The sequence below is a fragment of the Octopus bimaculoides genome, chromosome 1 (genome assembly GCF_046866305.1).
Source record: "Octopus bimaculoides isolate indiv1 chromosome 1, ASM4686630v1, whole genome shotgun sequence".
Lineage (NCBI taxonomy): Eukaryota > Metazoa > Mollusca > Cephalopoda > Octopoda > Octopodidae > Octopus > Octopus bimaculoides.
In genome coordinates this window covers 18,255,134-18,270,406 of record NC_142928.1, presented here as the reverse complement: position 1 = coordinate 18,270,406, position 15,273 = coordinate 18,255,134, and the positions used below count along the sequence as shown (strand labels likewise).

The 15,273-nt window shown below is 38.6% G+C and overlaps 1 protein-coding gene across 2 annotated transcripts in view; it reads left to right on the top strand.

The window, feature by feature from the left end:
• Window positions 1–15,273, top strand: part of LOC106873465 (sterol regulatory element-binding protein 1) — a 94,588-nt gene that overhangs the window by 71,801 nt on the left and 7,514 nt on the right. For both annotated transcript variants that reach the window (XM_089348813.1, XM_089348808.1), the window contains 2 exons: window positions 345–495; window positions 2,901–3,072. In XM_089348813.1, the coding sequence (XP_089204939.1) occupies window positions 345–495; window positions 2,901–3,072 (323 nt within the window). The remainder of the gene's footprint in view (window positions 1–344; window positions 496–2,900; window positions 3,073–15,273) is intronic.

The following is a 15,273-nucleotide window of genomic DNA, read 5'->3' as shown; positions in this document are numbered from 1 at the left end:
CACCCAAAGGTCCTAATTATAAAAGAGCCTGTCAGCACAAATGTCATCATTAATCAATGTCTTATATATGATATAGTCTTTTTGACTTACTGTCATCACCAAGTTATATAGAGTGAGGCCAGATGTCCTACCATTTTGTTTTTATATTCAAACCAACCAGATCCAGCCTTTCACACTTACCCTGCAACGTCATTCTAAAAGATAAACAATCACATCATCAAAATCTTGAAGCTGTAAGATAATGTAGGATTGATTCGAAACAATGTGAATAAATAAGCATTGCATTTGACAGAGTAATCTGAATGCCATAGGGTTAAATAAAACATCTTTTGCTTTCTTGTCAGTGGTTCCTTCTGTGTTGGATGTTGATGAAATTGCTCGGTGGTGGTCAGCTATTGTCAATGTGGCTACTTACTGGTTCACTGGTGATTATGGAAATGCAGAACGCAACTTTCATCTTCTTGATGTTTTCCCCAAGAAGTTTATTGGTGCAAGGTATGAATTAACTCTCTTACTCTTTTGTTTACTCTTTCACTCTTTTACTTGTTTCAGTCATTTGACTGTGGCCATGCTGGAGCACCGCCTTTAGTCGAGCAAATCGACCCCGGGACTTATTCTTTGTAAGCCTAGTACTTATTCTATCGGTCTCTTTTGCCGAACCGCTAAGTTACAGGGACGTAAACACACCAGCATCGGTTGTCAAGTGATGTTGGGGCGACAAACACAGATGCACAAGCATACACACACACACACACACACATACATACATATATACGACGGGCTTCTTTCAGTTTCCGTCTACCAAATCCACTCACAAGGCTTTGGTCGGCCCGAGGCTATAGTAGAAGACACTTGCCCAGGGTGCCACGCAATGGGACTAAACCCAGAACCATGTGGTTCGTAAGCAAGCTACTTACCACACAGCCACTCTTACGCCTATGAATGATGTTTTTAGAGCATTTCTGTATATATCTGTTGTAGTAAATGATCATGCTGTTGATGATGATGATGACAATAACAACAATAGCAACAGCAGTGTGTGAGTGTGTGTGTGTGTGTGTGTGTGTGTGTGTGTGTTTGTGCATGTTGTGTTTCCTCTTCAAATATATGTTAGTCTCAAACTTGTAAGTACATGAAGTAGTTGTGCTGTATTAAAATTTATGTAATTTATTTTCCGACTCTTTTCTTCCCAACATGGATGTTCACATTTTGTTTTCTTTTTGTTGTTAACTGTTCAAATAATGTGGTAGCCAGTTTCAGTCTGGATCACTGATACAATGTATTTTGCAGTAATGTTTGAACCTGTGACTTTGTAGTCAGTAGTTCAACACCATTTTCCCATAACTGCTGTCTCTCATCAGCTGTCATTATCAGCATTTTTGTATGGTTGGTCACTTGGAAACTCCAAAGGACTGCAAATTACTTCCTTAATGATGTCTATTTTTCTACACTGCGAGATTAGGTCACCAACGGTCATATCTGTAACAGCTGGATAATAACAGAACTGTTGTTTGGCCCTAGGTAACCTGTAAACAAGCACACCAGTGCAATGATCAAATGCATTCTGGACAGGAGCACTTCAGTACTAAATTACTTATTGTATACTTCATATAAAACAAGGTGTGACTTGAGGAAGATTCAGCTGCTATCTCTTGCAGGTTGACTGCACAGAGAATCCCTTTTTGACTTGGGATACCGTTATGTGCATTAGAAGATTCTTCTGAACTGACTGACCTAATATTTGACAAACACCTTAATATCGAATACTAAGTTTTCATCACTTGATATTGGATTATTCCTGCTGTCTAAAAATATCATTAGTAAGTGTACAGGTTGGTAAACTAGTGATAAAATGTGTTCAGTTGGCGCATGTTGGTAATACCAAGCGTGAAGGTTGTTCATCATAGACAAAATGATGCGAGAAGAAGACTAATGGAAACGTAACAGTTGCAGACTTGTCGAGTCGTCTTTGTATAGAAATATGGACATAAAATAGTTGAGTGAAATATAACAATAAAAATCCAGCAGTAATCCTAATAGTCTGTGTTTGTTTGGTAGTGGAATATTCACCTAGAATCTTGAAAAAAGACAAAGCAAAAAAAAAAAGAAAAAAAAAAACAAGACCAATGAACAAAAGTACAACGTTAATATAATTATACAATAAGGAAAGAAGAGGAGAATTCCGCATTTTGGACAGTTGTAGTTGCTTAACAAAAAAATGTTGTTCCACTGACTTCAATATCTCCCCCCACCCCTCCCTAACATTATTTACCCTTTTCTCATCTTTGTCCTCTTTTTGTGACAAGTACCATTGCCAGAAATTGATTACTGTATTTGATGTAGGATTTTTTTTTAGGCTCATTTTTTTTTCCCCCAAAATTTGTCAGAAAATCACTCTGGGTCCTATATGCAAAGTTGGGTCTCCCATAAGCTTTAATATACTGAAACTTTTTTTTCCCTGAATATATACTGCTGAAATTGGTGTGCATCTTTTATGTTCTCAAATATAGTATGTTTTTCTTTCCTCACATTGTAATTACATTTACTTTGTTATAGTACTTTTGTTTTTCTTGTAACTTTATTAGATTGATTAAAAAAAAAACAAAAAAAAAACAGGGTTGATAAATGTTGATGAATCCTTTATTTCAAAATGTTGTTGTGTTTTAGAAAATATTAAAAGATAATTTGGAGAAACGGAATAAGCAATTTTTGTATTTTAAACATATTCTAAAGATTTTAATCAAAATTTTGATACATGTTTAATTTTTCCTTCTTTTTACAGTTCTTTATGAAATTTTTAATGTATTTTAATCTAAAATCCTGATAATCTGTTTTTACTTTAATCGCTTCATCAGTTTTTATCCTTGATTGTTTTATTCTATCTCACATCATTTTAACAGTGATCCACTGCCCAAAGCTGTCTTCTTTGCCTATAAAGCTCGGCGCCGATTCCTGTCCAGTACTCAGAATATTTCAGACTCCAGTATACTACGTCAGTGTGATCATGCTGGCCGTTTACTCCGCGAAAGTCTTAAATTTGAAAAGAGTTCTGATCATAGTGATGTTATTAAAGTAAGCTGTAGTTTTTACTTTTATTTAATTCAACTCACACTATAATATGTCACTTATGTTTACTGCACCATACAAATATACATATATTTTACATGCCAATAACAGCTGCAGGTAGCTTACTACACAAGAAGGTTATGTTTCTTTATTATCGATGTTATGTTTAAACTGATTTTTTAAAAGGTCGTTACAATTCTTTTATGTGTATCATTAGATATATCAATAACAAAATATTTTTGGTATATGATAAAGTAAAAGTTAGAGAATATGAATAAAAACTGTATAAATTAGTGAGTTTTAAAAATAACAGATAAAAATAGATTGAAATGTTTAGTAACATTAATTCCAATCACTTTGGATTGATGAAATTATAAATAAAAGAAATAAGTAAAAACTTAGCAACTGCTTGCAAATAGCATTGGATGCCATTACAACACATCCTTAATATGCTATATAAGCAAATTTATATGAATCACTGAAATAAATCATATTTAGATGCAAGCATGTATCATTTTCATTCTTAAGAAGCGATTCCTAAACAGTTTGTTTTATACTAAATTTATACGAAAAGTAGAGTCCTGCAGTCAGTTAAAATCAACTATAATTCCTCCCTCTATGTCTTTGTATACCACCAAGGTCAACTTGGCCTTTCAGTCTTTCGGGAGTGATAAAATAAAGTACCAGCGAAGTACTGGGATTGATGTAGCTGACAAACCCTCTCGTTCAAAAATGGCCGGCCTTGTACTAAAATTTGAAACCATTATTATTTTCATCATCATTATTGTATCAGCAAAGACTGGGTCTTTGAATTCACTTGTGTCACATTCCTGTGAATAACATTTGTTAATTCCCCTCCTGGGCCTTTCTTCAACTCTGGTATTATATTCCGGTTAATAACGTTTGTTAATTCCTTTTTAAGCCTTACTTCAACGGTAGTTAGGTTTCTTTGAGAGAAAGAACAAGTATTTTTTTTTCCCTTTTTAAATGACGATCTATGAAGAAAACATTGCATGTGAGAGGTGTAAACTGTCTCAACAAACAAACATTTCTTTCCCAAGGTATTTAAATTTTGAAAGAAAAAATACTGTAAAATGAAATAGCCCAAAGTTAAAAAAAAATAAACTATTGTTTGTGTGTGTGTGTGTGTGTGTGTGTGTGTGTGTGTGTGTGTGTGTGTGTGTGTGTGCACATGTTTGTATGCAATATGTGCATGTGTGTAGATGTCTATGTCATGAAAGCCTTTCACTGCCAGAGCAGAAACAGCTATCACAAGAGTCATTGTATTCAAAGTATGTGCAGCTGCAGTTGCAACCCCATCAGATGTGCTGTATTGTTTATTGTTGTTTCCCTGCACCCTGTATCTGTCTACCGTCCTGCGTCCTGCTGGGAAAGCTGTTTCCTGACGTCACCAGCTTCAATCCGTGTCTCCTAATGTCGAATGTGGCTGCTTTTGACTGTGTCTGTTTTGCATTGTTAGTTGCATTGCATTAGCTTTGCATTATGCAGTGCATACACAGTGTAATCAGGGACAGTTGCTACCATCTTGCTCAACACACCAGACTTAGACGACAGCTACCACAGCCACCACCACTACCACCACCACCACCACCACCACCACCACCACAGCTGTCACCAACACCAACACCACCACCACCACTGCAGGCACTTCTGATACCAACTCCGTCACCATTGTCGTTTCCAGCATCAGCATCTTAGCCATTTTTTTTTTCTTGCATTTTAGGTAGTGTGTATGTATTGTAACAATAATAGGGCTATATTATCATCATCATCATCATCACTACTACTACTACTACTACTACTACTACTACTATTATTATTATTATTATTATTATTATTATTATTATTATTATTATTATTATTATTATTAATATTATTATTTGCAGATAGCTGTGTGGATTGTAGGTGTATATGTTATCTCTGGCTCTGTGTGTGTGTGTTTGTGTAGTACTTGTGCTTGGCAATGTGTCTACAGTCTCCTGAATGTTGTGTAGCTTCAGTTATTTGCTGGGTTAAGAGAGAGAAAGAAAGAAAGAGAGAGAGAGAGAGAGAGAGAGAGAAGGGGTTCCACTGGCCAACTTTGCTGATATTTTGGGAACAGATAGCTGTTGTTGTTTCTATATTCTGTAAAGTTTCCACATTCAAGGGAAGCACCCCCTCCCTCCAGTAATCTGTCCTTTTTCTTCAGCTCTAACAGCTTTGCATGACTGGATCACCTGTTTCAGCCATTGGACTGTGCCCATGCTGGAAGACTGACCCCATCACTTATTTTACTAAGTTTGATATTATTCTATTGGTACCTTTTGTCAAACCACTAAGTTATGGCGACATAAACAAACTTACACCAGTTGTCAAGCAGTGTGCATGTGTGTGAGACAAACAAAAACACAATCACATATACACATGTACATTCATCATCGTCATCATCATCGTTTAACGTCCGCTTTCCATGCTAGCATGGGTTGGACAATTTGACTGAGGACTGGCAAACCAGAAGGCTGCACCAGGCTCCAATCTGATCTGGCAGAGTTTCTACAGCTGGATGCCCTTCCTAACGCTAACCACTCCGAGAGTGTAATGGGTGCCTTTTACATGCCACCGGCATGAAGGCCAGTAAGGTGGTACTGGCAACGGCCATACTCAAAATGGTGTATTTTACGTGCCACCTGCACAGGAGCCAGTCCAGCGGCACTGGCAACGACTTCGCTTGAATGTCTTTTCACGTGATCATCATCATCATCGTCGTTTAACGTCCGCTTTCCATGCTAGCATGGGTTGGACGATTTGACCGAGGACTGGTGAAACCAGATGGCTACACCAGGCTCCAATCTGATTTGGCAGAGTTTCTACGGCTGGATGCCCTTCCTAACGCCAACCACTCAGAGAGTGTAGTGGGTGCTTTTACGTGTCACCCACACGAAGGCCAGTCAGGCGGTACTGGCAACAGCCAAGCTCAAAATGGTGTATTTTATGTGCCACCCGCACAAGAGCCAGTCCAGGGGCACTGGCAACGATCTCTCTCGAAAATCCTATATATTATGTATATATATATTATGTATATATATATATATATGTATATATATATATGTATATATATATATATATATATATATATATATATATATATATATATATATATATACAATGGACTTCCTCACAGTTTCCATCTTCTCAATTCACTCATATGGCATTTGGCCCAGGGCTGCAGTAGAAGATGCTCAGTGTGTCTCACAGTAGGACTGAACCCTCTAAACTACGTGGTTGCAAAGCAACCTTTTTAACCACGCAGCCATGCCTGAACTAAAATATTCCTGAGTTAGGCCTGGATATCTTCAGTTAAACTTTCAGAGAATGCCTCAACCACCCTCCACACTTTACAATGCTTTTAGTAATTTACACCCCCTCTGTTTCTCTGTCACATCTATTATTGGATCCTCAGATTAACTTGTCTCTCGCATTTTTCTTAGTCATTATGTATCATTATTTTTAGAATCTCAGCCTATTTTATCCTCCAAAGCACAATTCCTCACTAACCAGTCCCTTTGTTGTTCTTAATGTCAGCCAGCAAGAGTGTGTCTGTATATAACATCTCAACCTTTTCACTGTGGCAGCCAAATCATAATGAATGACTCATATTTTAACAATTAAGAATCTCTCACAATAAAGACAAAATAATAACACTTGAAGTTTTTATGTCAAAGAGTGTCTCAGACAATATAATAATCTTAAATAATTCAAGATTTTTTGCAGGTTCCTTATTTTCAGTGTATGAGACCAAACGTGTGTGTGTGTGTGAATTAGTTAAAAGGATTCCTTAAGAATCAAGGCACACCATGTAAGACACCAGAAAATGGCTAGGTACAAACACATAGATAGGCATGTACCAATCCAGTTTGTAGCCATCAATGTGACTTACCTTGATGTGGTGCAAACAAAATTGGTGTTTAAAATTTACAAGAGCTGTTTCAGCAGAATTTCATTTAATGTAGACAGAAAAGATTACATCATAACATACAATCCACCATGATCAGGTAAAATTTTAAACAGCTAAGATTTTTACCTGATAATGGTAGATTGTTTGTTATGATGTAATCTTTTATGTCTACATTAAATAAAATTATTTTGAAATAATGATGTGATGACATGTGTGCATGCATGTATGACACTCACACACACACACACACATTTACATATGTATAGATATATAAAGCTAACGTCAAAGAGCTGGTCATACTCTGAATGTAGAAAGGGAGTTCTAGTAACTTTGTACTGTGTACCAAATGTAAACAGCATAGAAAAGATTCAGTGGAATCAATGGGCAGATAACCCAGGAGAAAGATTTCATGTGTAGCAGGTGTACAGGTGTAGTTAACAGTCAGAGTACCCATGAAATAAGTTCTTTCAAATACTTAGAAGACTCCTTAGAATTAATTTATGGCTCTTGTTATCTAGGTGATGTAATTAGCAGTGAAGTTCAGTGTTTGAAAAGCATAGTTAGATTAGGAACATGTTGGAAAAAAAATGTTGATGGAGCCTTTAACTCTACTAGTTACAAATGGATTCTCTCTCTAAGTGAAGGGCTGATTGTATGATGTTTGTATACAAAGTGTGAAGTATTGAATGCAAAATATATCTGAAGGCTAGAAAGACATGAAGCAAGTATGCATGCTTGTCTGGATGTATAAAATTAAATTGCAACCTCTTCCACAGGTTCCTTCCACAGTTAGAGATCAGCACTTCTTTACACAACTGTCCTCATCCATATGCATCACAAGGACATGTGTGTGTATAAATGTATTTTATTTTATTTATTTATGTGCTCTTTCAAAGCCTAGCCAGGCTCATGGGCCTGGTTTCCCAGTTTCTATGGCATAGGCGTTCCTCCCCAGCTGGACAGGACACCAGTCCATCGCAGTGTTACTCAAGAAGCAGGAAGAAAGAGTGAGAGAAAGTTGGGGTGAAAGAGTACAACAGGGGTCGCCACCAAACCGTCCAACCCATGCCAGCATGGAAAGCAGATGTTATATATTATTATTATTATATATATATGTATATATATATATATATCATCATCATCATCATCATCATCATCGTTTAACGTCCGCTTTCCATGCTAGCATGGGTTGGACGATTTGACTGAGGACTGGTGAAACCGGATGGCAACACCAGGCTCCAGTCTGATTTGGCAGAGTTTCTACAGCTGGATGCCCTTCCTAACGCCAACCACTCAGAGAGTGTAGTGGGTGCTTTTACGTGTCACCCGCACGAAAACGGCCACGCTCGAAATGGTGTCTTTTATGTGCCACCCGCACAAGCCAGTCCAGGGGCACTGGCAACGATCTCGCTCGAAAATCCTACAGGAGCCAGTCAGGCGGTACTGGCAACGGCCACGCTCAAAATGGTGCATCTCATGTGCCACCCGCACAAGAACCAGTCCAGGGGCACTGGCAACGATCTTACTTGGCTTGCCGGGTCTTCTCACGCACAGCCCATTTCCAAAGGTCTCGGTCCGTAGTCATCGCCTCGGTGAGGCCCAATGTACGAAGGTCTTGCCTCACCACCTCAGCCCAGGTCTTCCTGGGCCTACCTCTTCCACGGGTTCCCTCAACTGTTAGGGTGTGGCACTTTTTCACGCAGCTATCCTCCTCCATTCTCACCACATGTCCATACCAGCGCAATCGTCTCTCTTGCACGCCACAACTGATGCTTCTAATGTTCAGCTTTTCTCTCAAGATACTTACACTCTGACGGGTATTCACATTGACATTACACATCCAACGGAGCATACTGGCTTCATTCCTTGCGAGCTTACGTATGTCCTCAGCAGTTACAGCCCATGTTTCACTGCCATGTAGCATGGTTGTTCGTACGCATGCGTCATACAGTCTGCCTTTTACTCTGAGTGAGAGTCCCTTTGTCGCCAGCAGGGGTAAGAGCTCTCTAAACTTTGCCCAGGCTATTCTTATTCTAGCAGCTACACTTTCAGCGCACCCACCCCCACTACTAACTTGGTCGCCCAGATAGCGGAAGCTATCGACTACCTCTAGTTTTTCACCCTGGAATGAGATAGAAGTTGTTTCCTGTTTGTTTGCAGTCTTTATTGCACCTGAACATCTGCCACAAACAAAAACTAACTTGCTAGTTAACCTGCCTTTGATGTTGCTGCACCTCTTATGTGTCCATAGCTTGCACCGGGTACATCTTATAGAGTTACTACCTACTCCTTTTCTACATACTGAGCAGGGCCATCTACCTGAAGGGGTTTGTGTTTTATCTACCTTCCTACTTATTAGGATTTTGGTTTTAGCTAGGTTGACTCTAAGGCCCTTCAATTCTAGACCTTGCTTCCACACCTGAAACTTCTCCTCTAGTTCTGATAGTGACTCCGCAATTAGGGCAAGGTCATCAGCATAGAGGAGCTCCCAGGGGCAACCTGTCTTGAACTCCTCTGTGATTGCCTGGAGGACTATGGTAAATAAATAGGGGGCTGAGGACGGAACCTTGGTGGACCCCTACCTCTACCCGGAATTCATTGCTGTACTCATTTCCAACCCTCACCTTACTGGCCGCATCTCTGTACATGGCTCGCACAGCTCTCACTAGCCATTCTTCTATCCCAAGTTTCCTCATTGACCACCAGATAAGGGATCGGGGGACCCTGTCAAAGGCTTTCTCCATGTCAACGAAAGCCAGGTACAGAGGTTTATCCTTGGCTAGGTATTTCTCTTGCAACTGTCTCACTAGAAATAAGGCATCAGTAGTGCTTTTACCTGGCACGAACCCAAACTGCATCTCATCTAAATTGATTCGCTCCCTAATTAGTTGGGCTATGACCCTCTCTGTAACTTTCATAACCTGATCTAACAGCTTGATGCCTCTGTAATTATTTTTCTCTAAAGCGTCCCCTTTACCTTTGTAGCAGTTGACTATGATGCTGCTACACCAGTCATAGGGTATGACTCCTTCGTGTATCACCTGGTTCGTAATACGGGTGACTAGGCTATAGCCAACACTGCCAGATATTTTGAGCATCTCTGCAGTGATTCCTGATGGGCCGGGGGCTTTCCCGGTCTTCATACTCTTAATTGCTTTATCTACCCTGGTACTATCAACTCGGATAGCTGGTCCCTCTGTTGGGTCGACATAAGGCAGGCTCTCTTTCTCCCATTCATTCTCTTTATTAAGCAATCTATCGTAGTGGCATCTCCAGACCTCTTTCTTTGCATCCTCATTTAATGCAAGCGTACCATCATCCATGCGAACACATTTCTCTCCTACAACATCACTATTCTCTCTCCTACACTGTCTTGCAACACGAAATACCTCGAGTCTTTGGTCCTCACGGCGCAGAACATTGGCAAATCTTTCCTTATCTGCTTCCCCTCTGGCTAAATAAACCTGTCGCCTAGCCTCCCTTCTGGCACATTGGTACAATTCCCTGCTACCACCGTTCTTCCAGTCCTTCCAAGCTTGTTTCTTTTGTCTAATAGCCCTGTCTACCTCCTTGTTCCACCACCACGTTACTCTGGGTTGGGAGGGGACCTTACACCACCCACAAATCTGGTCGGTGGCTTTCAACAGGTTGTCCCGCAGAAATCTCCAATTGTCTTCCACGTTGTATGATGCTATATCCCCTTCTATTTCGTTAAATGCTTCAAGTAACTTGTCTCTAAGTCTCTGTCCGTTTGCAGGGTCTTTAAGCTTCCACACCCTTCTTCTCCAAGCCTGTCTAATTCTGGGCACCCATTTTGCCTTGATCCCAAAGTCGCTAACTACTAATCTATGTTGTGGGGTACATTCTTCGCCAGGGTAGGTTTTGGCATTTATAAGCCGCCCTCTTTCCCTATTTCTGGCGAGGATGTAGTCGATTTGGCTAGAGTGTCTGCCGGAGCGGTAGGTGACTAGGTGACTGGCAGGTTTCATATATATATATATATATATATATATATATATATATATATATATATATATATATATATATATAGTGTGTGTGTGTATATAAATATATATATATATATATATATATATATATATATGACAGGCTTCTTTCAGTTTCCACCTACCAAATCCACTCATAAACTTTGGTTGACTTGAGGCTGTAGTAGAAGACACTTGCCCATGGTGACACGCAGTGGAACTGAACCCAGAACCATGTGGTTGGGAAGCAAATTTTTTACCAGACAGCCATGCATGTGCCTACATTTACAGCTTTAAATATAGAAACTTTTATATCTCTAAAGATGAGATCAATCTTTTTGTAACCATATTTCTAATAAGAATAAACTTCAATTTATTTTGAAAATAATCAAAATATTTTAGTAAAGTATTGTTGTCATTAAGCTGGTGTTTGTTTAGAATATAAAAGTATATTACGTAAAAATTACAATGGAATATTTAAATTAAATACAAACACTTTAACATGGGTGGTTTTGTATCATAGAACCAGAGGCATTTCAAGCAGGGTGGGATCAAAAGGATTAATAGCTCAAAAAATTATAATCTTATTAACAACTCATCTCAGACATCATCACAAAACTGTGGGAGAGAGGATGGTATCTTCAAACGGAAGATTTGATCTGAATGCTTACGATGGTGTGGATTCCTCTAAAGGCTCCCCCAAGGTACCAGGCGGTATGTTAAACCAGGCAACGGATTAAGTCTACCACCCAAGTAGGCCATGGTGGTATTTAAACTAAAAATGCAAAGAACCAGAACAAATACCACAAGGCATCTGATCCAACATTATTAGAGTTCTGTTAATCCTATGCCCTAGATTGATCCATTTTATTGATGACCAAGAAGCTGTAACAAGGTGTAACTAAAAACTATGTGACATTTAGTTCAATGCTCTGCCAATTTTGTCATAAAGGTAGGACAAAAATGGCTAGATGACAGAGTCAGTAGAGTATCAGATTAAACAACTTCTGGTACTTGGTTATGTCTTTTTATGCTGTGAGAATATTTCCCCATGTGTTCATCTTTCTCTTTCTGAGGTGAATTAAAAATTTTGGAGTCAATATAATCAACCAAACCCAAGAAGGCACTGCCTATAACTCAATAAAAAATTATGGTTATCATACTTGATTTAGCATGATGTATATATATATATATATAAAGGAGCACAATATATATATATATATATATATATATATATATATATATATATATATATATATATATATATATATATATATAAAGGAGCACAATATATATATATATATATATATATATATATATATATATATATATATATATATATATATATATATATATATATATATATATAAAGGAGCACAATATATATATATTTGAAAGAATGAGTAAAAATGGCTTTTTTGAGGGGATAATTTTTATTCTATTTATCCCCTCAAAAAAGCCATTTTTACTCATTCTTTCAAATATAATACTGTACCAAGAACTGTTCTTTTATTATTCTACTATATAACTAGTAGTGCTACACTAGATTAAATGTTTTTGTTTTTTCTCATTAGTCTCTGAGATTTTGAATCCAGAGCAGTTGGCTCTACTTCTGTATGTTAATAAGGTAGGAACTACCAACAGAGACCTTTCTAATGTGACAGGAAATAGTAAGGAAAATAATATATTAAACACTTGACTTCTTGCACTACTGTATATATTGTGTCTTTAGACAGGTTATAACTCTGCTTGGTTATATTATAGTTGGCAGAAATAGGTGTAATTAAGAAATCATAATCATTACTGTTATGATTATGATAGTGCTGTAATATAATGGTCATTTTATTGGTGAACTAAATTCATGACCTTATTTTAATCTCCAGTTGGGATTGCTCCATTAATATTGGTATACTTTGGGAATGTATGAATATTACCACTTCATGTCTGTGTCCCATCCCCTTTGTGCTCTCATGAACACTGTAATGAATATTTTGTATTTATAGAACTGAACTAAACTTATTGTATGGAGTCAGCTACTTTGTTTTGAGTGGTTGGGTTTCTCTTTCTAAATATATCATCCACTTGCTGAACAGTTGTTATTTTTTTCCCACACCTTTCTTTATTACCTGCTGATACAGTATCAATCCAGAAATACAGGTACTGACAAATCAAGGATCTTATCTTCCTTTCTCATTCAGACTTTACATCCTGTATAATTGCAAATATCATAAAATTGAAATTTGCCTGTTTCACAAACTGTTCTCTGACATAGGGTACTGAGGTGGAAATGAGGTCTGCGTCTTTTGAATCCCTTTTGCTATTTACAGAAAGTGATGTAAAGCACTTTGGTTTTTTTTAGTTACTCTGTATACTGTTTTTACAGTATGTTAATTATCTGTACTAAATAACAACCAATCTTGTTATTGTATATAAAATCTATGAGAAATTTGTCAAACTAAGCTACTGGTTTTAGTTGTCTTTAAGAAATGGCTAGATGCACTCTGAGAATTCTATTATATATTTAGTGGGTGCACATATTCTCTCATAGGCTTTTAATTTTATATAAATAAAATTTGTTGAATTATTAACTTCTTTTGTGTTTCTCTCCTTCATTGGACACTAAACTCTGCTTTAGAAGACATGTTGGGGCAAGTGAAATCAAAATCGAAATTGAACCATATCCGCTGACTGGCACCTGTGCCAGTGGAGCACTATCAGCACTGCCTGAGTGTGTTCATTGCCAGAGCAGCTCTTTGGCTTCCGTGCTAGTGGCCCGTAAATAGCACCATTTGAGCGTAATCGTTACGAGCATTGCCTTCCAGCACTTGTGCTGGTGGCACGTGAGAAAATCATTCGAGCGAGGTCGTTGCTAGTGCCGCTGGACTGGCTTCTGTGCAGGTGGCACGTAAAAAACACCTTTTGAGCGAGACCGTTGCCAGTACCGTGTGACTGGCCCTCATGCTGGTGGTATGTAAAAGCACCCACTACACTCTCAGAGTGGTTGGCGTTAGGAAGGGCATCGAGTTGTAGAAACTCTGCCAGATCAGATTGGAGCCTGGTGCAGCCTTCTGGCTTGCCAGTCCTCAGTCAAATCATCCAACCCATGCTAGCATGGAAAGCGGATGTTAAACGATGATGATGATGATTTACAAAACAACTCGATCAGTTTGACCTCTTGGTCAATATAAAAGATCATATCCCTAAATATATATACTTTCTCAATTTGAATATGGGCTCTGAACCCTTATTTCTAAGAAACCTGTATTAATCCACTAAGCCACCAGTGCCTGTAACAGCTTTTATTAAGAAATAAATATCTCAATTTCAAATAAATAAAGATGTTATTGAACCAGTTTATGTGGAGGCGTAATGGCCTAGTGGTTAGGGCAGCGGACTCGCGGTCATAGGATTGCGGTTTCGATTCCTAGACCGGGCGTTGTGAGTGTTTATTGAGCAAAAACACCTAAAAGCTCCACGAGGCTCCGGCAGGGGATGGTGGCGAACTCTGCTGTACTCTTTCACCACAACTTTCTCTCACTCTTACTTCCTGTTTCTGTTGTGCCTGTAATTCAAAGGGTCAGCCTTGTCATACTGTGTCACGCTGAATATCCCCGAGAACTATGTTAAGGGTACACGTGTCAGTGGATTGCTCAGCCACTTGCACGTTAATTTCACGAGCAGGCTGTTCCGTTGATCGGATCAACAGGAACCCTTGACGTTGTAAGCGACGGAGTGCCAACAACAACATGAACAGAAGCAGTTTAAATTTTTTCCATTTCCTGTGATATAACATGGTTCATATTTTAAATTATTGTTGTTGTTTTGTAGATAAATTAACGAAAGTTTATCCCTTGTTTTAATTACCTTCCCACCCACTGAGTATAAGTTTTTGCTATAACATACTGCCAGGAAGAGCAGAGGGCTCATAGCCTATGTACACCTTTCCAGATAAGTGAAGTCAATTGTTATTCATATTTAGCTTGAAAGTGTGTAGGTTGAGGCTTGTAGGGTAAGTTGGCAGGAGAGGGGCTTACCAGTTGTATGGATGACAGATTAGGTGAAATGTTCAGTGCCAGGTCTTTGAGAGCTGAGACACACATAAACAAGGATGACAGATGAAGCTTAGGTTGATGTATTGAATGGGGCTTGGTGGGGGTGATGGTCACAGGTGGTTTACTAGGAGGAGCAGGAGCTGTTGTAGTCGCAGTGAAAGTGACAGAGGAAGACACAACACTTCTGTAGTCTTGGTGTGCAGTGTGTTGGGGAGTG